Source organism: Argentina silus (genome assembly GCF_951799395.1).
Source record: "Argentina silus genome assembly, chromosome: 4".
Taxonomy (NCBI): Eukaryota; Metazoa; Chordata; class Actinopteri; order Argentiniformes; family Argentinidae; genus Argentina; species Argentina silus.
The window spans coordinates 10991688-11016680 of NC_139658.1; the positions used below are offsets into that span (position 1 = coordinate 10991688).

Here is a 24993-nt window from a genome sequence, read left to right on the forward strand (position 1 = left end):
AATTTGGAACCTTCCTGTGTTTGTCAAATAATACAATGGCAAGTATGCCGGACGGGAGGAGTCATGACATAGTGCTCTTCCCATTCTACTTTGTCCTACTGTGGCTCAGTTGGTAGAGCATGGCACTAACAACGCTTAGGTTGTGGGTTCGTTTCACACTGGGACCATATATACTGAAAAATGTATGCACATACTACAATGTAAGTTGCTTTGAATAAAAGCGTCAGCTGAATGGCATATATTACTATTATTATTATATATTACTAATTTGTGGGGAACGTTATGCATGTCAATGTTACATCGATTCTGAATTCAGTGAACCATCTGAAAGACCAATTCTTTTGATTTTTTTCAGCTTGATTTATCAGCTTTTAGGCCTATTTGGCAAACAGAACGCATCCTTGCTGCTTCCCTTTCATGAGATTTCCCAGCTGTCAGGTAACACATGGGACTGCAATTGTGTTAACCAACACTAAAGCATTACTCACTACATTTTGGACTTCTAAATGAATGATATATAGCCATTAATTCTTGAAGAATATAACTTATATTAGTTCAACTGTCTTACCCCATCAAAACCCCAAATATTGGGCTTGTTTTACTCCATTGTTTGTAAACAATGTTATTGTACACAAACACTTTATAGCTGAAAACATGGTTAAAACTATAATTTTGGTCTCATAGATGGTCAGTCCTTGTACCAATAGCTCTGTGAATTTGAGAGTGGTAACATTTCTGCAGCCCTATCCCTCAGCTGTTTATCAAAAACAGTGGCGGGGTGACCCCTTTATTATTTCCCAGATTGCTCCTTAAAGAACCACATTTTAGACACATTATCTGTGTCACCTGTTGACAAGTTGGTCTATAGGTTGTTCTAATGCTTTGTCTCTTCCACCCATTTATTTCAGCAATGTCCACATGGTTATGTACCACATAAGACCGGCCATTTTGAGTGTGTCTCAATGAAAGTGGGGTGGAAAATACTCAGCACAATCCCTCGTAACCAAATCCACTGAGTTTGGGCAAAAAGAGATGTCGTACGGATTGCTGCTGGGTTTACATCCCACCTATAGGGTGCATTATGCAGTATGAGCCAAGCCATAATAACACATATTGGGCTATAGAGATAAAATACTGTCTCAATGAATGTGGGTGGTAACCAAACACATTGAGTTTGAGAAAAAAGGAGATATCATATATGGGACAAACCAATGTGTCATATGTGCAAATAAATTACACTGATAGTTAGAATAAGTATGTGAAGTGAACCCCTGAGTCAGCACATACTCATCATTTATAATCTACAGTGCTATACTGTGCTATCTTTGTGAAAATGTGCAATAGGATCCATATGTTTGCACCCGTGGAAAGCTGAGAAAAACCTGTAGGTTGGAGTAAATCTATAGCAGGCCCAACGACTGCCTTGCAATGACAAATATTGTTTCACCAATGTCCATAGACCTATGTTTGTTTGTCTAATATTCAGCATATTCCCCATGTCCTTCACTGTTGACATAGCAGCCTACTAAGTCAAGATCGATGCTATTCTGATATTTTATCGACTGTAGGCCTATAATCACAAATAGATTACAAATACAATGTCCTATCAACCTTTATCGTCTGAAATATGGTAATAACAAATATGTGATAGTTCAACAACAAAGATTTATTATATTTTCTCTCACATCTGAGAGTGACTGGGTGAGAGTTTTGCTGTTTTCTTCTACTCCATCAGGGGGAGTGAGATCGCTAAATATCTGAAAGTCAGTACTGGATAGCCCCCAGTAGCTATCAAGCACAGCTTTTCAGCCTACAGTTTTGGTACATGGATCGTCGTATATTGGGGTAGTATATTGTTGTGAGAATACCACTGAGCATATTATTGTCTTGAGCCATATGATATAAGTATAAGGTATAGGCCAATGAATGTTTTGAATCATTATGTAGTTCCCTTCCTGATGAATCAGAATAACCTATAACTCTCAAGCCTAATTAAAGACATGAAGAAACAATAGCAAATACGATTGTCAACTCTATATAATATGCAAACTGGTCTTGCTGTTTTACCTGTTGTGTTGCTCTCAAAAGTGATCGGTCAGCACTTTCTACAAATAGTCCACAATCATTTAAAAGGAGGTGTGTTTGCTCTATGGCAACTCCCCTTTTGCTTACACAGGTGATGATGAGAATTCTGTCAGGGAGCTGATAAGACTGAGCTATGTTCCTTCGTCGGTTTGTCAACCACAGACCCAATTTATAAACTCCAGAGAAAGTATTAAAAGCGGAACTTGTTGCAGGTGACTGTTGGCAGTGGTCTTCCCGTCGTTGATTCGGTACGGTGGACATCGCACCTAAAAAGTACATTGATCATCACCTCTGCCCTTGGTAACTGAGGCTGTCGTGGTATGGAAGACGGCCGAGAGGATTGACAAGCGACTTTCAAGACTACTTTTGGGAAGATAAACTGTACCGAAAAGTGAGTACATTTGTCATTTAAAGTTGTCTTGTTGCTGTTGTTGTTGTTCATGTTGTTGTTGTTGTTGTTGGTGGTGGTGGTGGTGGTGGTGGTGGTGGTGGTGTTTTCCTTGGCAGAGATTAAATCGCTCGGTAAAGGTTATTGAGAAATCGACTTCCCAATAAGCCCAGTAAGATCTAGCCAGACATTACAGAATAAGTAATTCTACACTACAGACGCATTGCTCTCTTGACAGTACTATTATTTTAGCAGTAGGCCGAGGCCATGGCATTTAATTGTTAAACTCTTTTAGTTATCACTTTCTCATTACAGATAGGATACCAGACCACGACGATGATGATGATGAATATATTTACTGTCAGATTACTATCTCTATCAATCACATGCACTGCTTGTGTCGGGCAATGATGACGTTATGTGAGATATTATGAAATACAAAGCAGTATGACTACTGACAGCTGCAGAATAAGGGAAGAGGTGCCTGAAGGCTGAAAGGTTTTGATTTTCATTTAAGAAACCTGTACTGCATCCTCCTTGTCAGTGTGAATCTGAATGTCAGTCACCCACATGCAGTGTCAACTGTAATTGAATGCATTGTGCAATGTGAGGCTGGGTGGTCTTTCGCTGAGGAGACTGCAAGGGACTTTCTTTTGCTTACATGCACAACATTAAACTAAGACCAATTGCTATGTATGTATTCTAAATACCGACAAATGGCAACTACAATTTGAACCTGAGAAAAAGATGAGGAACTACGATTGACACTTGATTGTTTTACTGTCGGAATTCCCCCTTTTCCCTTTTTCCAAGGCTACTTATCTTAGAATGTATTGGCTATTCTTATTAATAAATGATGGCTGTCAATGACAACAACACGACAGCAACAGCATTCCTAGCTATCCAATCTTAGATGACTATCTATTTATAGTAGGATGTTGGAGAGGTCCACTCAAGTAAACAACTGTGTCTGTTTCAGGTGAACACAGACAATATTCTGTATGTTCACATGGTTTCATAAGTGCTCCTGGGCAATAACCTGATTGGCAAGTTTTGTTTTCCTTACAATCCGGTGATACTGGCTTAGTAACAATTGGCTGAAAAGAATGGGTCATTGTCATGTGACATGCCGTCAAATAGAATAACTTTATTATTTGTCTGTGGTAAGTTCAGGTGTGGCATTCAGTATGAAATAATGATACAGTACACAATCTAATAGATGGGCTCCATATCACAGCAGAACAGTACCCTCAGTACAAGTTGTGTGTTGCTGAGTTGGGTGAGTACTGTGTACTATACAGTGATGCACTCCCCAGTACTAAACCTATACCCCAACTCTCCTCCAAGACATTTCTTGATGCCCTGTCTCAGACTTGAACAGAACTGTATGGGTGTAAACAATATGGCAGACACTCCCCCTGCTAGCTAATCATTATCAGAGGGACACAGCATTGACCATCTTGCTAACACCTATTCAATCTTCTTCGATCTACAGTTGTTGACAAGTTGTCCAGGCTCATCATATGATTGTTGTGAAGCTTCACCTGAAATGCCTCTGTGTAATGGAGGCCAAGAGAAGAACATCCACTGTGGAAATGTCATTATAGATGGCTATCATATACTGTGACCGTTATCCTGTTAAGCATGTGATCTGTTGATTCTCCTTCATAGACCTGCTGATTCTGTTTCTGCAGAGGGACCTATGAAATTGATTTCAGGGCATGAGGTTAGGTAGGTCACATAGCTGCAGAATGAGTAGAAACGTATTGTGCTTCTTTGTCTCCCATCACTCATTTAAGTCCTCTCCCCTGCTTTCAAGTTTGAGACTCTCATTAATTTCTCTGTCGATCAGACAGTCACATGGTGTCCAAGCTCTTTGATGTACTTTCTATGTAACGTACTAATGTATCTCTTGCGCTCTCTATCACTGAATATATCCAGTTGAAACGTGGTTCACAAACAATGAAACATACAATCTGTTATTTTCCAACCTCACTTAAGGGCTTTAACAGGAATTCCCATAAACGATTAGGCCTAGTGATCATTTTTCTCTGGTATCAACATCTTGACCTTCATTGTCTGAACTTGACAGGGGGAAAAAGTTGAACTGAAAGTAAGGATCATTCCTTCACTTTCTCATGACACTTAACCTCTGTTGACACCATTCCTTCCTCTGTTCTTCCTTTAATGGGTATACTGTAATAATCCGGAAAAAAACTGAAAGAGAAAGTAAGAAATTCAATTCCCAGGGATTTTCCTCATCCCCTCTCTTATCACTCCTGTACTCCCCCGTATCACTCCCTCTATTTTCCTTCCTCTGCAGTTGCCAAGATGTCCAATCAGGTTGATGCGGGGGACCATGGACCGATGAAACGGCTCAGTTCCATGTTCTCTTCGCTGCAGGACAAGTTCCACAGAGACCGTAAGTGTCAGTCGTGTAGAAACTGACCTGGTTCAACTTGAGGATCGAGGGCTTGTCATCATATTGCATACAACTGTACAGTTCTTGCAGAACTATGAACTTCTGATGAATTTCTCCCTTCTGTGTTTTTTGCCTGGTGGGCAAACTCTGTATAGGCAAGGTTGTAGGTCAGAGGACCAAAAGAGACTAAAAGGAAAACCTGTTTGATCAATGTACAACAATTGTCTGTAAAGCCATTTTCACAAAAACAACTTTTTGAAAAAAAGAAAACTGGTTCTGTGCCTCTCACCCAAGCAAACACAGTCCTAAAACAAAGGACACCTCTTGTAGAAACACCAGACATATTTTCCACTTCATAAATTCACTTAGACTAATCCTGGTTTATTTTCAGGTTGTATGTGATCTGTGAGGAATTCAGACTGACTTCAAAGAGATACTTACTTTAACACAGAACAGTGGCCTCGGTCATTGTACAAATAATGCACTCTTTGATCATTAGTATATCGAATTATGGTATCAAATGTGTATAAAAAATGTGGTTGCTCCTGTTATTGACAGTGCATGCCAAGTTAGCAAGTTACCAGTGACTCAGACGTAAAGTAGTTGGTTATATCACGGCTTAAAAGAACAGGGTATACGTTTGTTGGAAATCTGCCACCTCAGTGAAATTCAGTTTGAAGTTCCAAACAACAACATCCTCCCTAATAATAATATAAACCCTGTGGAATGGACTTGCAGTGTCTGACATTAGCTTTTGTGTTTCTGCATGCACGCACGTTTCGAAGAAACAGCCACCAGAGAGGGAAAGTGAGTGAGTCCACTCACCTAGAGCACCCCAGGCAGTAACAAGTTTATATGTAAACCGAGGGGGATGACACTCCAATTTAGAAAGCGCTATTTCTGGGCCAAAACAGCTTTCGTAACCAAAATATTTCTTTCAAGGGATGTCATACCCTGATCGCTGCCGATTAAACATAGTCATTACAAGCAATTGGAAGCTTTTAGAGGTGAGGTAGGTCACATAGCTAGGTCAGGTTTGAGTCTTACATACTGGACCTTTTAATTAATGGTTTCTGTGCCAATCACGTGGTGAAGGAAGGCTTGTCTGTCATTTGGAAAGCGTCTTCACTTGCATGACTCAGTAGAACTTTGAAAACCAGTTATGTGGGAATGTTGGAACCCCTGCCCGATCACTCCGCTCTTCCACCACGGCTGGCCGCCTGGCACCGCCGCCTCTACGGGGATGCAGCAGCTGCACTACTCGGTCATGACTGCAGAGTCACTACCAATCTTCCACCGTAGATTGAAGACCCATCTCTTCAGGCTACATCTTAACTGTTCCTCCTAAAGATCTCTTCACCCCCCACTACCCCCCTGTACAAGTTTCTCTCCTGTTAAAAAAAAAAAAAAAAAAGTATTTTCATGCATGACTGCCTGTGACTGTGACTGCCTATGGCCCCTGGTCCGAGCATTGATTACTTTATCTTATGATGACTGATGTATAGATGATTCATTTACTTAAACAAATGTATTTGTTGTAAGTTGCTTTGTCGCGTCTGCTAAATGCCATAAATGTAAATTCATTTTCAGTACAGCATGGTGGGGAGCCCTACGTTCACAGACGCCTGTATCAATGAACTGAAAGCTCTCTTATGAAGATGAGTGCCTACTGGAGAGAAACCATGTATTATTTGTTGATGGATCCTCATTCCCAGACCTTGACTGTGGCTACCCAACAACAATGACACACTATTGTGTCAAACATGGCATGTCCCACATCCTGGTCTCATATCCTCCTCGTTTGTCTGAGTTCTTTACCGTGTGTGTGTGTGTGTGTGTGTGTGTGGGTGGGGGGGGGGGGGGGGGGTTGGGGCTCTGTTGGTTTTTCTGACTGTTCTCATGACCACTTTTGTTGCCTTTTTTTATCTAGTAAGTAGAGCATTGTCTTCTCAACCCTTGTTTTAGGACTGGTGATTTAGCCCATTTGGGCATTCCAAACCATAATTCTATGCTTCTACACCAAGTAGAGGTTTGGAATGAAAACCTACATACACAGCAATCTTTGCAGACGCACACAATGACTACCACCAGTCCAAGGGTTAGGGTTAGGGTTGGTGGTGGTACAGTGTGTGCAGGGCTTTAGTTCCGGCCCAGCCCTAACACACCTGGTTCAAAGCGTCCTTGTCCTTACTTCGATCCGAATACAGACTATTTGTATCTCTGTGCCTGGCTTGTAGGCGGTGAAAGGGAGTCAGCCCTGCCTAGGCCTACAGCCCCAGCCCCCGCGGCCCATCCAGCCCATGACCAGAGCCACCCCAGTGGGCAGTTCTTTTTTGAGTACCTGGTGGTGGTCAGCCTACGACGGAAGAGGGGGGACGAAACCTACCAACCTCAGATCACATACCAGTTCCCCAAGGTGCGTCAGAGACAACAACACACACACACACACACACACACTTACAGATATAGACTATGACAATGTTGTTTTGAGTCTGTAGTGTGACTGTGTGTGTGTGTGTGTGTGTGTGTGTGTGTGTGTGTGTGCGTGCTTGTGATGTAGCTGGCTGATATGGGCCGCACACAGAGGGAGGAAGAGGAGAAGTCACTGAAGGCCATCACCCTGTTCTGCTTCCCAGAGGGAGTCAACTGGGCCCCACTCACAGAGTACCGCAGGTACACTACATCTCCCTCGCCCTCCTTCTCCACCCCCACCTAATCGGTGTCTCTCTCTCTTTCTCTCTTCTATCTCTCTCTCATCTCTCACTTACGCACATTCTCTCACCTCTGTCAAATGTCCCCTCTTCTATCTATCAATGTTGTGTGTGTGTGTGTGTGTGTGTTGTAGTTAATTCTCAGGTTCAGGAATAAGCAACAGCAGGTATAGTATAATCAATCAATAGGTTTGATTAATCAATAGTTGCAACAATGGAATAATCTCCATCTTCTCCAGAGCAGAGGATTTGTCCAACGTCCAATAGGGAGGACACAGCTTATATAGCTTATACCCTAGAATGACATGATCGCCTGTTGATGATGCACTCCGTACGTCAATTGGTATCAACAGATTAACAAAAAACATACAGATCCAACAGAGGTCATATACACAACACTTCACTTAATCAGACCCTGTGGTGCCAACTGACTCACTGTCAGGGGCATGCAGGGATGCAATCACGCCTCTGAACACACACCTCTGCATCACATCCTGCCACACGCTCCCCCGCGCTACGGAGTGTACACAGGATGCGGCTGAATGTTCCAACATACTTAGCGATACAAGAGCTGAACTGCAAAGCATCGTCTCGTACACAAGCATGCTTTTTACCTACACACAGACAAAGTGACTTTCAGCAACAGTCTGTCTCGGTTTCTGTCTCTCTGTCTGTGGGTGTGCATAATTTCCCCACCGCTGGATGACCCAGAAAACCAGAGCGTCACCCATCTCTCTGACTAAAAACCACTCTTATAGGTCAGAGCAGGTTTGGCTATAGGGGGACCTCTGTTCGGGGAAGAGAAAGAGCTGTCACACTGCAACAATGGTTCCACTTTGTAGCCCAGTGAAACGGCCTCCTTTATGATATAACAGTATTTCCTCCACCTATAGGCAAATTAGGCCAGGTTATCTACCGTAATTAGATCTAGAGTCTACGGTTACCTTGTGCTCTCTTTTCCTAATTTTCCCTCCTTTTTTTATTTTCTTGTCTGTCTGTCTTGTCTTTTGTTATCTGTCTCCACTGGCGACTGTTATCATGGGAGCTCTGTTGTACAGTGAAGAATGAGCAGATGAATAGTCGATAGAAGAGGTGGAAGAAGAGAAGGGAGTAGGGACCTTTAGTATTAGGGTATTTGAATTTCTCTCTCTCGCTCACTCTCAATTTCTTTCTTTCTTTAGGGTTAGGGTTTAAGCTGGTTAAGCTGGTTTCCTGTAATCATTTCCTTCTCTCACACACACACACACACACACACACTCTTTCTCTCTCTCTTTCACCTTCCAGTGAGACCTTCTCCTTCGTTCTGACAGAGGTAGACGGCAGCAGGAGGAATGGCTACTGCAGGAGATTACTGGTAAACAACACACACCTGCTGTACGACAGGACACATAGGATATACAGGTACCTGAGGTGTTTAGAGTCCTTTAGTGTCTCATCACAAGCTGCTGTTATCTCTTCCTTCTTTGTAGCCCCATGGCAAAGGGGCGCGGCCACCGGAGGCCTATTGCATCATCAGCCGGGTGGCCTGCTTCGGACTCTTCTCCAAGGTGAGATGTAACACAAACACACAGGCACACTGTACACACATACTCACATGGATTCATACACCCACGCACACACACACACACACACACACACAAACTTACACGCGCACACACACACATACACACACACACACACACACGTGTGTCAATGTCCTGGTTCCCAGAGGGTTGCTCATAACCCTTGCAAGTGATTTATCGATGTCCCTGCCTGCTTTGTTTTCCCTGAAATGTTTAGACAGGCAAAACACGGATTGTTTATCCTATCATCAGTTAGTGTGTGTGTGTGTGTGTGTGTGTGTGTGTGTGTGTGTCTGTGTGTGTCTGTGTGTGTCTGTGTGTGTCTGTGTGTGTCTGTGTGTCTGTGTCTGCTCACCTGCATGCGTGGCAGAGAGAAGATGAGAGAAACAGGGTGTTCTTGTTTTAGCTTCATATACCTTTGCCTCAGAGGTAGATAGTAATTGCCAGCTTCAATAGACTCAAATGATGAGTCATGATGAGTCAGTTTTTCTAAAACTATCAAGCTATTTATAGCCACTATTTTACCTTTAGAGGCATAATCTACATTCTGGTGTGATAATATTCTGAAAATGAATAATTTGATTAAAAGTCTGTTTTCAAAGCATTTACAGTATATGGGTTTGACACTTCAGACCCTTGCTTTAGGTAACTATCCATGAACAGTTGCAACTGCCCTGCCCTACTTAAAATTCCACTTTCAGTTTCAAAATTTTCATTGTATTACTTAATTCTCCTCTTTGAAAACACAGAATACGGAGGTAAACACAATAATACAGTTCCATCACAATACACTGTAATACACTAGCAGCAGTGGCTCTATACACTCTGTGAACAACCTGGGATTTAAACTAGCATATGTCAACAAAACTTGGTGTACGGACACTGCTATTATTGAGAGCTCTGCCAATCTGAAGTACCTGATGATCAAGTGCAGACCATTTTACCTGCCTAGAGAGTTTACAGCTATTGTTGTTACTATAGCCTATATCCCTCTGGATGCTAATGTTAAGCTAGCAATGAAAGAACTCCATGCTGCTATTAGCAAACAACAAACTGCACACCCGGATGGAGCCTTTATTGTTGGAGGAGATTTCAACCACTCCAACCTGAGAACTGTACTCCAAAAAATTCCACCAACCTGTTTCCTGCCCCACTAGAGGAGACAACACTCTAGATCATGTATATACAAACATTGCTGAGGCTCACAAAGCCATTCCCTTCCCCCACCTGCAACAGTCTGATTGTTTCACCTCTCATTGTTCCTACTCCCCAAGTACACACCACTCATCAAACGTGTGAAACCAACAGTGAGGACAGCCAAAGTCTGGCCAGAGGGAGCGGACTCTACACTACAGCACCAGTTTCAACACACTGACTGGAGTATGTTCGCCAGTCAGGCCACCCTGGACTCCCACACGGACATTGATTCATATGCTTCTTCTGCTCTGGATTCCATCAATATGTGTCAACAGTGTCACCACCTACAAACAGATAAGAACTTTCCCCAACCAGAAGCCTTGGATGAGCAGTGAGGTCTGCTTACTGCTGAAGGCACGCTGCTTTTAGATCTGGCGATACAGAGGCTTACAGCTCATCCAGGGCTAACCTGAAGAGGGGCATCAGGAAGGCCACACACAACCACAAACTGCAGATTGAGGAGCACTTTCAGAACAACTCTGAACCCCGACGCATGTGGCAAGGCATCCAGGCCATCACAGACTACAAGCCCAAAAATACAGCCTCCCCAACCAGCACTGCCTCCCTCCCCGATGAGCTCAACCACTTCTACACTCGCTTCAACCGGGACAACAGCCATCAAAACTGAGCCCAGCCAAGGTGACCAGCCACTCACACTCTCCATCACTGATGTGTAATGCCCACTAAGCAAGATGAATGCACTGGCTGCTGGCCCTAATGGCATCCCTGGCTGTGACATTCACTGACATTTTTAACCTGTCACTGGCCCAGGCAGTTGTCCCCACGTGCCTCAAGTCAGCAAGCATCGTGCCGGTGCCGAAGCATTCTGCTGCAGCGGGCCTGAGTGACTTCTGCCCCGTTGCACTCACCCCCATCATCATGAAGTGCTTCGAGAGGTTGGTCCTGGCTCACCTTAAAGACCCCCTCCCCCCCCACACTGGATCCCCAGCAGTTTGCCTACCACCTGAACAGGTCAATGGAGGATGCCATCTCCTGGATAAAAAACACCTACGCAAGGACGCTGTTCATTGACTTCAGCTCAGCATTCGACACCATCATCCCCTCCAAGCTGGTCACCAAACTCCACCAAACCTTGGCATCAGCCCCTTCCTCTGCAACTGGACCCTGGATTTCCTGACCAGTAGACCCCAGTTTGTTAGATTGGACAACCACACCTCCACCCTGACCCTGAACACCGGTGTCGCACAGGGCTGTGTGCTGAGTCCTCTTCTCTACTCCTTCTTCACCCACAACTGTGTGCCTGTGCATGGCTCTAACACCATCATCAAGTTCGCAGACAACACCACGGTGGTAGGCCTGATCAGTAACAACGACAAGTCGGCCTACAGAGAGGAGGTCCAGCACCTGGCGGTGTGGTGTGCCGACAACAACCTGGCCCTCAACTCCAAGAAGACCAAGGGGCTCATTGTGGACTACAGGAAAGCTGGGGGCTGCAGACACACCCCCATCTACATCAATGAGATGGAGGTGGAGCGTGTCTCCAGTTTCAAGTTCCTGGGTGTCCACATCTCCGAGGACCTCTCTTGGACCCTCAACTCCTCCTCCTGATCAAAAAGGCACAGCAGTGTCTATACTTTCTGAGGAGACTGAAGAAAGCCCATCTGTCTCCTAAATTATATTAATTTATTTATACTCACTGTAATACCTTATACCATGTCCACAATATCATGTCTTTTGCACTATGCCACTATTTGGTTAGATGCCAAACTACATTTCGTTCTCTCAGTGCTTGTACTCACAAGTTGAATCTGATCTAATCTAATTTAAAAGCAACCCTCTGCCTACTGGTCTACCTCTTTTAACCTCCTCTGCTGGCCCTGGTACAAAGTGTATATCTATAGCAGAAGTATGCCCTTATCCCCACTCCCTGGTTTCTGATTGGCAGATCTTTGACGAGGTGGAGAAGCGCCGGCAGATCTCCATGGCGATGATCTACCCGTTCATGCAGAGCCTGAGGGAGGCGGCGTTCCCTGCCCCGGGAAACACCGTCAAGATCAAGAGCTTCATACCTGAGTCTGGTACAGAGGTAGGGACACACACACACACACACACACACACACACAAATATATACACTCTTACAGGTATACTGTATATCACACATATGCCACACATATTAAGTTTGAACACATGAATGCACACACACACACACACACACACACATCCTAAAGGCCTGGTCTCTCTCTCTCTCTGGGTCTAGATCATCAGTCTGACGCGGCCGTGTGACTCGTTGTTGGAGCATGTTGATTTCAGGACGTTGTTCCGCTGTCTGACAGACGAGGAGGTCCTACAGGTGTTTGCTTCTACTGTGCTGGAACGCCGAATCATCTTCATTGCTGATGAACTCAGGTATAATAGTGTGTGTGTGTGTGTGTGTAAAGGTGGGATTACGTGTGTGTGTGTGTCTGTCTTTCTGCAGTACCCTATCTTAGTTTTATGAAGGTGTGTGTGTGTGTGTGTGTGTGTGTGTGAATCTGTCTCTCTATTACAGTACCCTGTCTCAGGTGCTCCATGCTATAGCGGCGCTGCTCTACCCGTTCACATGGCAACACACCTTCATCTCCATCGTTCCAACGGTGCTGATTGACGTCGTCATGGCGCCCACCCCCTACCTTCTGGGCGTGCAGAAAAACATGCTGGAGTATATCACAGAACAGACAGACGTGAGTGTGTGTGTGTGTGTGGGCGTGTGGCCGTGGGCGTGAGTGTGAGTGTGAGGGTGTGTGTAAACAGACCATTTGATGAAGATGGTTGTTAGTCTTTACTAGTCTTTTCTAGGTTGAGGGCAGTTGTTAAGGGTTACAAGGGTCAATATTGAGTGTGTTTTACAATGTTTACTGGGTGTTTGGGTTAAGACATTCCTGTCTCTGTGCTCTCTCTCTCTCTCTGAGTCCTCTCAGCTCTCCAGTGACACTCATTAGGCTAACACAATTACAGTATACACAGACCATCCTGTGTGTGTGAGTGTGTTTTTATTTGTGTATATATTTACTGTGTGTGTGTGTTCCTACCCTTTTAAATAGAAATGCGTAGGCACTGTGTTTATATGTGGAGCAGTCAAAGGGTTTTGGAAGTGTGTGCGTGCATCTTAAGATGTTTTTTTGTTTTTTTTCTGCCCTGAAAACAGATGCTCATTGTAGATCTGTCAGTGGGAGCAGAGAACACCTTCATCGCCAGTGTAAGTAGTGCAAAATGTGTGTGTACACACACACAAAGACACACACACACACACAAAGACAGACAATGATATTAAAACATTCCATCCAAATACAATGCACATAAAAGCAACATAAAACACTTATTCCCTAATCAGATTACTAAACTAGCGTCAGTCCTCCCATGATTCTTATTTCATTTGAATGCCAACTTTTCCATTTGAAAGTCAAACGTGTGTGTGTGTGTGTGTGTGTGTGTGTGTGTGTGTGTGTGTGTGTGTGTGTGTGTGTGTGTGTGTGTGTGTGTGTGTGTGTGTGTGTGTGTGTGTGGGGAGGGGTTCAAATATGTTTTTCTCATTCTGGCCAGAGTGTATGTTCTCAGGACTGCCAAAGCATTCCCGCTGATCTGCCAAAATTCTCTTTAGATACCACAAGTGTTTTTGCGTACACATATGTGTGTCTGTTTCTGTTTATACTGTGTGTGCGTGTGCGTGTGCGTGTGTGTGTATACATACTGTGTGTGTCTCTGTGTCTCTCTCACACTCACTTGTTCTCTCACTCTTTGACTTCCAGATAGGAGATGAGAGCACCATCTTACCAGAGAAACTGCAGGAGGAGCTACTGCAGGCGTTGAGCGCCAGGACAGACCACTCCAGTGAGTGGCCTTCTCTTGCCCTTCATGTTTGTTTCAGTTACATACCTCGTAACTAGAGACCAGAATCTACAGGGAATTCCTCTGCTCAACTCTTGCCATTTTCCAACATTTTACTCTTGGCTGCTAGTCTGTGACTGTGAACTCCTGTCTCCTGCACACTGTTTTTCAAAGAGCCACTAGTTTTATTGCCAGACAACATTGCGGTCTGAAGACTTTCATCAGAGCTGTGTTCTGCAATCGCTCAGTCGAGTGAGATGGAGATAAAGTAAACACTGTGATATAGGAGAAGGTTTATAGGCTTTCAATTTCAGGACTGAAACTAACTTCTTAGGAATGTTAACTTTGACTCAGATAGTGTTGCTGAAATCCAGCTGTATGAGTTATTCTTGTACCATGTGGGATGAGAAACCAAAGTGACTGAGGAAGGCATTGTTGAGAATGATTCCTGTAATTCAAACTGTCAAACCTTGTTCTCAACCACACTGTGAACACATGTGTTACATTAGTTTGTGCTTGGTTGTGAGTACAATGTTTGGGTCACATTCCCCCATCAGGCTACATACATCATTCCCCCATCCAGACATATTCATGACACCTTACTCCCATATCAGCATTAGTGACACGTTGGATCCACACACCCACACACACACACACAGGGACACTTAACAGACTGGTGTCTGATGCCTCCTAACCTTTGTGTGTGTGTGTGTTTTGTGTTTGCATATGTGTGTGTTACATCCAGCTCCAGAGGACTTGAACAAGATAGTGTCGGAGGCCTTCCTCTCCTTCTTCGTGACGACGGTGGGTCACTTCTCGTCTCACGTGAAACACAGCAGCGGTGGGCAGCCCGGAGTGTTCCAGAAGAAGAGCTTCTGCAAGGCCGCCGAGCCTAAGGCCTGTCGCCAGTTTGTCAAGAGGTTCATCCAGACCCAGATGTTTGACCTCTTCATCCAGGAAGTGGAGATGCAACCTGCATCACAGGAAGGTCTGAACGCATCACTTTCTGAAGTCTATTAACTTATGTTTGCATGGGATTGTGCTCAATTGACACAAATGGGATTAAATGTTTTCAAATGGAGTACAAAAATGTGCGTTCTTATTGAGTTAAGAGGAATACTTTCCTCTAAGCATACTTTCCTAAGAGGCATTTCAGTGTTCAGAAGTAACCTGTTTTGCTTTGTTTTTCTAGGGTTCTTCCACAAAAAGGTCACGGAGTACCAAGAGAAGAAGAGAAAAGAAAAAGCAAGGAGTGGCTGGCTTGTGGTGTGAATTGTGGTTTCCTGAGAGAAACTGTCATCTTCCCCTGTTCCTCTAGTGTAGAACATGTCATATGTGATGTTAATCTGAGATCGATGCTATGTTGCTGCTATATTAGCAGAGATGGCGGCCTGCTGTGTTTTTTCCTACATATGAAAACTGAACTCACCTGTCACTGAACAGACGGGACAATTGATCACTGAATTTGCATATGTTTGTTGTCACCTTTTCTGGGTTTATTGTTGCATTGAGATTAGTATGTTGGAAAAAAATATTTTATTTATTGCACTTTCACTAGAATCAAAGTTGAACGAGATACAGATAGGTTTAAAAAAATGTCTCCTACATTCATACAGTAACTTGCATACCTCTTGAGTATTTTATATTAAATCTTTATTATGTTTATATAAACAGAGTGCCTTAGTTGTTTTAAATGTTGTCTTTTAGCTGTTGGAAAAGAGGTTCATGGAATAACACTTTTTAAAAATGTGAATAAAGCATTTTGATAGATGTGACAAACTTTGGTCTCAGAATTACTGTATAATATGAATTAATTAATTAGTATTAATTGTACTGATCAAATTTACTCCAAACAATACAAAATGCTACAGTACAACATTGCTCACTGCCTGAATGCAAGTAGTAGAGGAGGCTCGTCAACGCAACTATAATTCTAGTGAGCTGCACACAGTTTATTTGTAGAGCGTTCCAACCAGGACGCAAACTAGTCACAGAGTGACTAAATGAAAGATATTGACAACTCTATACCAAGTCAAGTTAATGTTTTATTCAGTTATTACTGAGCTGCAATGTGGAACAATTTATCACGTGACATTATTATGATTAAACTAATTCAGAACCTACATTGTGACTGCAGTTGAAGGGGTTAACGTGAGACAGACTAACATATTGCCTGAAAGGTTCCCTGTCAGTTAACAGCATTGATATCACCACCTCTTCAGTGTGGTTACATACACAGGTACAGTATAGATCAGCTGCCTTTTTCACACTAACTATTTTAGTAGCAATAAACCTGAAGAAAACTATTTATCCAACAGGAAAGGCATGGTATACAAAAGGGGATGGACTTACATTGCTATTAAAAGGCAGAACATGATCATTTAATTTAAAAGAAAAACTGATTATTTCTTCATGTCATATGCTGTTCTGCATAATTTCAGATAAAAAAACCCGTAAAAAAACATATAGTTAATGGAAACTGTAAGTGGAACTGAAATATAAATAGGTTTCCAACCAAAATAAATAAGGAAAGCGTTAATCGCCTAGTTTTACACTGAGGACTTGAAATTCCTATCATAGTGAAATAACGTATGCAGAAGCAAAGTAAAGCAAATACATATTCAATACAACCATGTAGCTAATGTGAGCTCAAGTGCCTTGCTTTATAACAATTCACACAGCTCATTGTAATACTTATCAAATGACATTATATCAAAGAAAATCAACATAAGCTTCAGCATCAAATGTAATTTTTTTCACAAAAAAAGGTGACTTGTTCAGAAAGCGTGACCCAAGGTTCCCCTGCAAACATATCTAGACATCAATCTTTGGCGCCATCTAGTGATTTGTAGGAAACCCTATTCTACATATCCAATCCCCTCAGTTCTTAAGAAAAATATAACTACTTATCAAGTACCTCTCTTAAGGCTAGTACAAAATGTCAGTGAAAATAGTGCAGTTAACATCAAAACTGTCATGATGTTAACAAGGGCTTGTGGTATTACTGGGAATAGTAGTATAAAAGAAGCTTGTCAGCTCCTTTAGTTTGTGGTGGGAAGATACCCTACAGTTACCCTGCAGCTCAGATGCTCCCTGCCAGCAGCGGGGAGGTCTCTGATTGGTTGACGGCTGCAGTGATGCTGTAGTGCTGCGAATCATAGAGGTGACTGCTCTGTAGGTCCGCCTCCGCCCGCAACGTTATTTTCTAAAACAAGAGGATTGAAAAAAAAACGTGCGAAAAGAAGAGCAACGTAAGAACAGGTCCTTCAGTCCAATCTGGTCACTACATTCATAATGGCAGTTTTATCTCCAAATAAATGACACATCAAACGTTGTTCAGATTCTGTCTAGCCTCAGTGATGAAGGGATGGGTAGAGGAGGAGAGCGGAGGTTCTGTACCTGGAAGTCTCTGATGTAGGTGAGGAAGAAGCTGATGAAGGAGAGAGCCAGAGACCACTCAGAGATGGTGCTGATGATGTGAGCCGTATAGCCCTGCAAACAGACAACTGTTAGTCGGCACGTTCACACACAGACACACAGACACATAGACTGGCTACTGACCGTCTCTCCGGGGATCCAGTGTAGTTTGTGAGCCACGTCTACCCCGGGCAGGCTGCTGTACATGATGACAGACGACACAAACACTGAGAGGGGAAGTTAACGTCAAGGAGCACAGCAGGGACCGCAGCCGCCTTCCACAGGCCAACATTCCAATGTTTCGCAACATTTCAAAAAATGGATGCAACATTTCAGAACATTTTGCAACATCTCTTTCTGATATTGAACGAGAAGCTCTGAGAGCTAATATTCTGTGCTGTGGCAGTTATTCACTGTTATTGACTCGACATTGATGGGCTTGTCTAATGGATACGATTGCAGCAGGTGACACCTGAAACGAGCCTTCAAATTCAGACCTATGAAAACCGGGTTTCAATCAAAAACACCAATCTGCTCCTTTGAGCAGAAACCCAGGTGAGGATACTGCTGATGATGCTGGCGAAGGTCCAGACTCCGATGCTGAGGCGGACCCAGAACATTCCCTTCCCGTGGATGTGAGGCTGCATGTACAGAGACACCAGCGTCTGCACCAGGATGTACAGAGCCCCAACGCCAAACGTCAAAATGGCCCCCACCAGGTGCATAGAGAACAGAGTGGTTTTCTGGAGGAAGAGGGACAGAGATTAACAGGCTAGCACATATACCACAAATACACCATGAGAAAGAAGTGAAAGCGATAGGGGAAGAGAGAAAGAAAACTTTTAAAAGACTAGATTAATCTATCATCAGCAGACTATTGTCGGAATCAGGACAAACACAGACACACAGACACACACACACACAGACACACACACACACCTGGAAGTTGGCAACAACGCACATCCCAAAGGAACTGGTCCAGCCCAGCACCAGGCCAAACAGGTTGAGCTTGTGCAGCTTAGGCTCCTCCTCGTCAGTCAAGGCTTGGACCTGCTTGTAGCGCACATACATGGTGGCTATGCCTGTCAGGAGGACAGTCATCACGATCAAAGGTCAATTTGAACAAGGTAGATCCAAGGTCAGTCAAAACCATTCTGACACATTCTACCCAATAAAAAGAAATATAATGCTCTCTGTTTATTGTTTATTTTAGAGTATAGTATGTGAGACTACTTAGAATCAAATGCACTACTCCAATGTGATCTCAAATAAAAACAACTATGACAGTGCAGAAAATTAGGGCAGGAAATTGTGGTCAGACGTTGAGTCTGTAAAGGCCTCATAAACTGGCCTCATAAACTGGCCTCATAAACTGGCCTTCATAAACAGGAAAGAGATGAATCAGAGAGACACAGCTGGCCGAATTGAGAGAGGTTAAGGTATAGCAGTGTGTTACCTAAGAAGGCCGACACATCCAGCATGATTCCAAACACACACCGCTCTGGGGCGACCGTTCCTGTGTCACTGTGAACAGGAGTAGAAACAGAACAGGATGAATCTCCTATGACAGACAACCGCCTCGACAAGGCTACAGAGAAAGTATAAGTGCAAGGTTAGACCATAAACATATCCGTCTCCAGCCCTTCAAGAATTTGAGAATTAAAGTTCAGACCACTGGGTTAATCTCAATATTCCTCCATTATGTTTGGTCATAGGCAGTCATGCAAGGAGGAAACAAAAAGGAGACAAGTAGAAAATGTTTAAGAGTACAGTGGGGGACCCAGCCCATGTCTGACCTGATGTAGGGCACCAGTGGGTCCACATGTCTCAGCAACACAGCTGTAATGTAGGCAAAGATGAAGGTGGCTGCCGTCCACACTACCAGAGCCACCGGCAGAATACACAGGCCCTGCTGGAACCACCACATTTCTTCCACAGGGTTCACCAGTGTGTGTGTGTGTGTGTGTGTGTGTGTGTGTGTGTGTGTGTGTGTGTGTGTGTGTGTGTGTCTCCAACAGGTCACTGATGCTGATGTAGTGTCGACTTCACCTGTACAGCAAAACAGATAAAATAATGTAATAATGAAATCTCTCTCTATTCTTCTGTGTGTGTGTATGTGTGTCTCTCTAACTCTGACTCTGACTCTAACACACACACACACACACACACAGACACAGACACAGACACAGACACACACACACACACACACACACACACACACACACACACACACACACACACACACACACACACACACACACACACACTCTATGTAATCCTGTTGTTAGAGCCTCCTAAAATAGCTAACGTTAGTACTCGGTTTCCTCTTTCTGAATTATAACCGAATCTCAAGACAAAGACTATGCAACCTACTGTACTCCCATCCCATGTGATCTCAGTTCTCAGTTCCTTTTACTGAGTCTTAGCTTTGATGTAGCTAAGCAAAAAGCCTGGGGGGGACATCGGAAACAATACCAACATGTTCCACCTAAATGGCGAATGAATATCTATCTTACGTAGCCAATATGAGTAGGTCGTACATGGCTCACAGCGACGGTAGTAACTTTTACTATGTGTCATCGACACAATAAATAACAGGACTCTTTCCCAGCTGAATGACCTGCTTGCATACCTTTCAAAAACACTATTACCTCGTTGTCACCTCATCACGCTGTCCCACACGTCCTTTGGGTGGCCTCACTAAAACAAATGTTAACAGAGGGAAAAGCCTAAGATCACAAAAGTTGTGGTCTACAACACACTTGGAAGCGTATAATCAAACGTACATGACAGTCTGTCATGCACTCCCAACTACAGATGTCCCTCACTTCCTGTTAGGGTTTCAGAAGAGGCGTGCTCTTCAAGTACCCGGATTTCCCAGTCAAACTGATGCAACTCATCCCATATTCCCTGATGTTTCATGAATGAAATATTTATTTCATATATATATATATATATATATATATATATATATATATATATATATATATATATATATATATATATATATATATATATATATATATATATATATATATATATATATATATATACAGTACCAGTCAAAAGTTTGGACACACCTTCTCATTCAATGGTTTTTCTTTATTTATTTTTTTATTATTTTCTACATTGTAGATTAATCCGTTGTGCCCTTGAGCAAGGCACTTAACCCCTAAGTGCGTATGTGTTGTCTCAGGGGGGGTGTGTGCAAAAAATGACATTCCAACAATTGATGAGAATTGATTGCATGGCCAGTAAACAGTCTTTGTCTTATTTGAGACATCAAAACTATGAAGGAACACGTATGGAATGATGTAGTAAAACAAAAAAAAAGTGTTAAACAAACCAGAATATGTTTTATATTTTAGATTCTTCAAAGTAGCCACCTTTTGCTTTGATGACAGCTTTGCACACTCTTGGCAAGGTGTGTCCAAACTTTTGACTGGTACTATATATATATATAGTATATAGTATATATAAATATATACATATATAGTATATATAAAAATAGTTGACCTCCTTTACTCTGCACATGCCTTAATGAAGTATTATTACTATATATATATACACTATATAATAGTCTCCATATAAATAGTATTTAAAATGGATCATGCCTGTCCACAATACTTCATTAAGGCATGTGCAGAGTAAAGGAGGTCAACTATTTTTTTAGCCAAGAGAATACCTAGGAAATCCTTGAGAAATCCTGTTGTTTTCATCGCGACACTGAAAGACAAATAAATATGTTTGTAACATTAAAGTACAGACACAAACAACACAACAACACAACAAACAGTGTAAGGTTGTGATGTCCTTCGCGCCAAGTCTCAACGGTTCAACGTTCTACTAACCTGTCTCGAGCGACGACGCTCACCTGGCCGTGGTCTCCAGCAACGGCATCAAGAAACGTTACTTGGTTGTAAGTATATTATCAGCGTTAACCTGTCACACCATTTAAAACATAAATAAACCTGTAACTCCCCATAGTGTTCGAATGTAGCGTAGCGTATTTGTGTTGATAGGTCGCTTTATGTTTTGAAAGATAGGCCCTGACACTTCACCTAACTCCTAAGTCTATGGACTCCACTAGCTTAGCTCGTTCTGACAGCTAGAGCTGGCTGGCTAGTGAGCTAGATAAATGTAGTTGAAACTTGACCGTTGAAACTGTTGTTTCTAATATTTACCACAGTTCAAATAAGTTCGAATAGTTCATTCATCCAGCAAGAGATGGCAACTGGCAAAGCACGTCCTCAGAAAGTCAAAGCAAAAGGCCATGCTCCCACCATCTCAAGCATTCCCCAGGACTCTGATGACAGTTTCAATGATGAAAACTTGCCAGGTAAGTGAACTCAAAGTTGCTGGAACCATATGTTTGTATGAAGATATGATTATCCTCATGTCTCTCTACTTTCTTCACTCTTTTGTTGAGGCAGAGACAATGAGAGGAAGAAAACGATTAGAACCTGATGAAGACGTTGACATCACCAAAGAAGGGTAAGGTTATTTGTCTATTTCACAGAAGCATTTATTTTTTATGGACATGATATTTTTGGAATGTTTCTGATTTAAACTGATAATCGACTGAGGGGCAATGAATGTGGCTGTTGCCTGTCCGAACCATTCATGTCCTCTTTTCACAGAGGGGATGTGATGACCATGTTGGACAGATTTGGAGGTAGGGACTTCTAAACGTATATCCCAACAAAACGTCTCTAATCTAGCTACGTATCGAGCTTTTTCACACGATATGAGATGGGATGTTATGATTTGCTCTCTGTATGCATGGATTGATACAACTAGAGTTGTAATTTCTTGTCTGCATAAAACTGCATGATCTAAACAAGTATTTCTCCCTATTTACTGCTAGCTGACATCAATAAAGCCTTCTCGGCAAAGCAAAAGCGATTGGAAACATTAACTAAGTCCACTGTAAAAACCAGCCATCAGAAGATTGAGCAGTTATGGAGGTCTCAGCAGAGTGACAGGTAACCCATATGAAACCAGTATGTGTGTGCGTGCGTGTGTGTGAATGAGACCAAGCTGATTCATTCTGTATCTAACTGCAGGAGTAAAGTGAAAGAGGACTACTGCACTCAGTTCAATGCAGTCTTCCACCAGTGGGATACAGATGTGCAGAAGTCTAAGGATCAAGAGGAAAAACTACTGGTAATGTGTCATCATATAGATCGTTGAAAAAAATATAAAATGTTAAGTATGAAGTGAATTTGAAAATGACTTACAGCAGTAGTTCTCTATACAAAACATGGCCACAATACAGTGCATTCGGAAAGTATTCAGACTCCTTCACTTTTTCCGCATTATGTTATGTTACAGCCTTATTCTAAAATGGATTAAATTATTTTCTTTCCTCATCAATCTACACACAATACCCAATAATGACAAAGTGAAAACAGGTTTAGAAATTGTTGCTAATTTATTAAAAAATAAAACATTTAAATATCACATTTACATAAGTATTCAGATCCTTTGCGATGACGCTCGAAATTGAGCTCAAGTGCATCCTGTTTCCATTGATCATCCTTGAGATTTTTCTATGACTTGATTGGGGTCCACCTGTGGTAAATTCAATTGATTGGACATGATTTGGAACAGCACACACCTGTCTATATAAAGTCCCTCAGTTGACAGTGCATGTCAGAGCAAAAACCAGGCCATGAGGTCGAAGGAATTCTCCATAGACCTCCGAGACAGGATTGTGTCGGGGCACAGATCTGGGGAAGGGTGCCAACAAATGTCTGCAGTATTGAAGGTGCCCAAGAACACAGTAGCCTCCATCATTCTTATATGGAAGAAGTTTTTTGTTTTTTAATAAATTAGCAACAATTTCTAAACACCTGTTTTCACTTTGTCATTATAGGGTATTGTGTGTAGATTGATGAGGAAAAAAAATAATTTAATCCTTTTTAGAATAAGGCTGTAACATAACAAAATGTGGAAAAAGTGAAGGGGTCTGACTACTTTATGAATGCACTGTACATGCACCAATAATGTGTATACCACAGAGCCTTGGATGAGAGTTGGGTGACTTAAATGAATCTCTCATAGTATATCATGTACAAGACTCTAAATTTACATTTTCATAATTCTATTCTCACCTTGAGTTTGCATATCATTTTCATAGAGTATGTTCCAGCACCAGCAGAAGATGTTTCAGCACATGAGGGCCTCACAGGGCCAGAGGCTGAAGACTCTCAAGCAGCTTCTAGAGCAGTATATCCAGGTACAAACCCTCAGAGTAGGACAAAAGAGTCTTTAAACATGAGATTAGTCATAATTCTTAAAAATAGTAGTGGTTTCTTTGCTAAACAATTATAAAATTAGGACTGCAAGGTCTCTTGAAAAACAGGTGTAGATCTCAAGAGGTTTTCTGGTAAAATTATCTGTTTTTATAACACCATGTTGATCGTTTGTGCTGGTAGAGCCTGGAGGTCATGGACAAGACCCACGTCAGTCAGCAGACAACTGTATTGGGCGAGTTACGCCAGGAGATGGCGATGTTTCAGAAGAAGATCCTCATGGACACAGTAAGTTGAGGGGCATATTGAATAAGGCAGCAGTCACTAACCCTGGTCCTCGAAAGCTACTGCAGTTTTACCTTTGCACCAAACTCCCACTTCAACCTATAAAGATAAAAATACATATTTATTTATTTCCATTTTTTTTCCTTCTTCTAGCATTGTGACTGCCTATGACCCCTGGTCCGATTGATTACTTTATCTTATAAAGACTGATGGATAGATGATTCACTTACTTAAACAAATGTATTTGTTGTAAGTCGCTTTGGATAAAGGCGTCTACTAAATGCCATAAATGTAAATGTTTAAAGCCCTCCAGGACCAGAGTTGCACAAAACACGATATATGCATGCTTTCGGCTTACATCCTTTGCTCTAAGAATATGACTTATGTCATTTTGAAAGAATAAATTAATGTTCTTTATGTTCAGATTTCTCAACACATTCATTATTATTATGATCATTTTTGCTTAACAGCAACAACAAGAGATGAAGACTGTGCGCAAGTCTCTGCAGACGATGCTGATGTAGGAACTACAGACAGCTGAGGTGAATCCTCTCCGTCCTACAGACCTGTGTGTGGACATGTTACCATGTTTTTTTTTTCTTCAAAAAAATGCAAATGTAAATTAGATGTTAGCTGTACAGTTACAGTGGGTCTTAGTTCCAGGGATGGGAGTTTCATTATCTGCTTCAGTTTGTTAGGGAAGCAGTTGTGTAGGATACATTCAGCATTGCATTTCCGTTTGTCAACAGCTTAATCTAAAACCTCCAAATTGTGTTAGCTAGCTGAGTGGATTAGAGTTGAAAGTTAATGTGTTTAGGCCAGAGGCAATTTCCATTTACTTTT

General features: G+C 42.3%; 3 protein-coding genes across 4 annotated transcripts; 2 read left to right on the forward strand and 1 right to left on the reverse strand.

Annotated features, from left to right (window-relative positions):
- Window positions 1–2190: 2190 nt before the first annotated feature.
- dennd2db (DENN/MADD domain containing 2Db) lies at window positions 2191–16086 on the forward strand. Its single transcript, XM_083668589.1, has 13 exons — window positions 2191–2476; window positions 4797–4895; window positions 7133–7311; window positions 7456–7568; window positions 8891–8960; window positions 9076–9153; window positions 12272–12412; window positions 12585–12733; window positions 12876–13047; window positions 13512–13562; window positions 14113–14194; window positions 14937–15179; window positions 15384–16086. Exons 2-13 carry the CDS (start codon window positions 4805–4807, stop codon window positions 15461–15463), a joined length of 1449 nt encoding a protein of 482 aa, XP_083524715.1. The 5' UTR covers window positions 2191–2476; window positions 4797–4804; the 3' UTR covers window positions 15464–16086.
- A 132-nt stretch (window positions 16087–16218) lies between these two features.
- dram2b (DNA-damage regulated autophagy modulator 2b) lies at window positions 16219–20407 on the reverse strand. 2 transcript variants are annotated; one of them, XM_083668600.1, is made up of 8 exons: window positions 20260–20407; window positions 19405–19657; window positions 19065–19132; window positions 18548–18690; window positions 18174–18351; window positions 17753–17835; window positions 17591–17683; window positions 16219–17396 (listed from the first exon to the last, which is right to left on the reverse strand). In XM_083668600.1, exons 2-8 carry the CDS (start codon window positions 19533–19535, stop codon window positions 17274–17276), a joined length of 819 nt encoding a protein of 272 aa, XP_083524726.1. In that variant the 5' UTR covers window positions 19536–19657; window positions 20260–20407; the 3' UTR covers window positions 16219–17273. The 2 variants fall into 2 exon arrangements, with proteins under 2 accessions (XP_083524726.1, XP_083524727.1); XM_083668601.1 differs by having other exon boundaries at window positions 20241–20407.
- A 1525-nt stretch (window positions 20408–21932) lies between these two features.
- On the forward strand, window positions 21933–24674 carry LOC310803061 (synaptonemal complex protein 3-like; the record flags this gene model as incomplete). The annotated part of the gene is made up of 8 exons (XM_083667697.1): window positions 21933–21947; window positions 22038–22102; window positions 22249–22283; window positions 22476–22593; window positions 22675–22774; window positions 23751–23849; window positions 24049–24153; window positions 24621–24674. The coding sequence occupies 8 exons, from the start codon at window positions 21933–21935 to the stop codon at window positions 24672–24674; spliced, it is 591 nt and encodes a 196-aa protein (XP_083523823.1).
- Window positions 24675–24993: the final 319 nt, after the last annotated feature.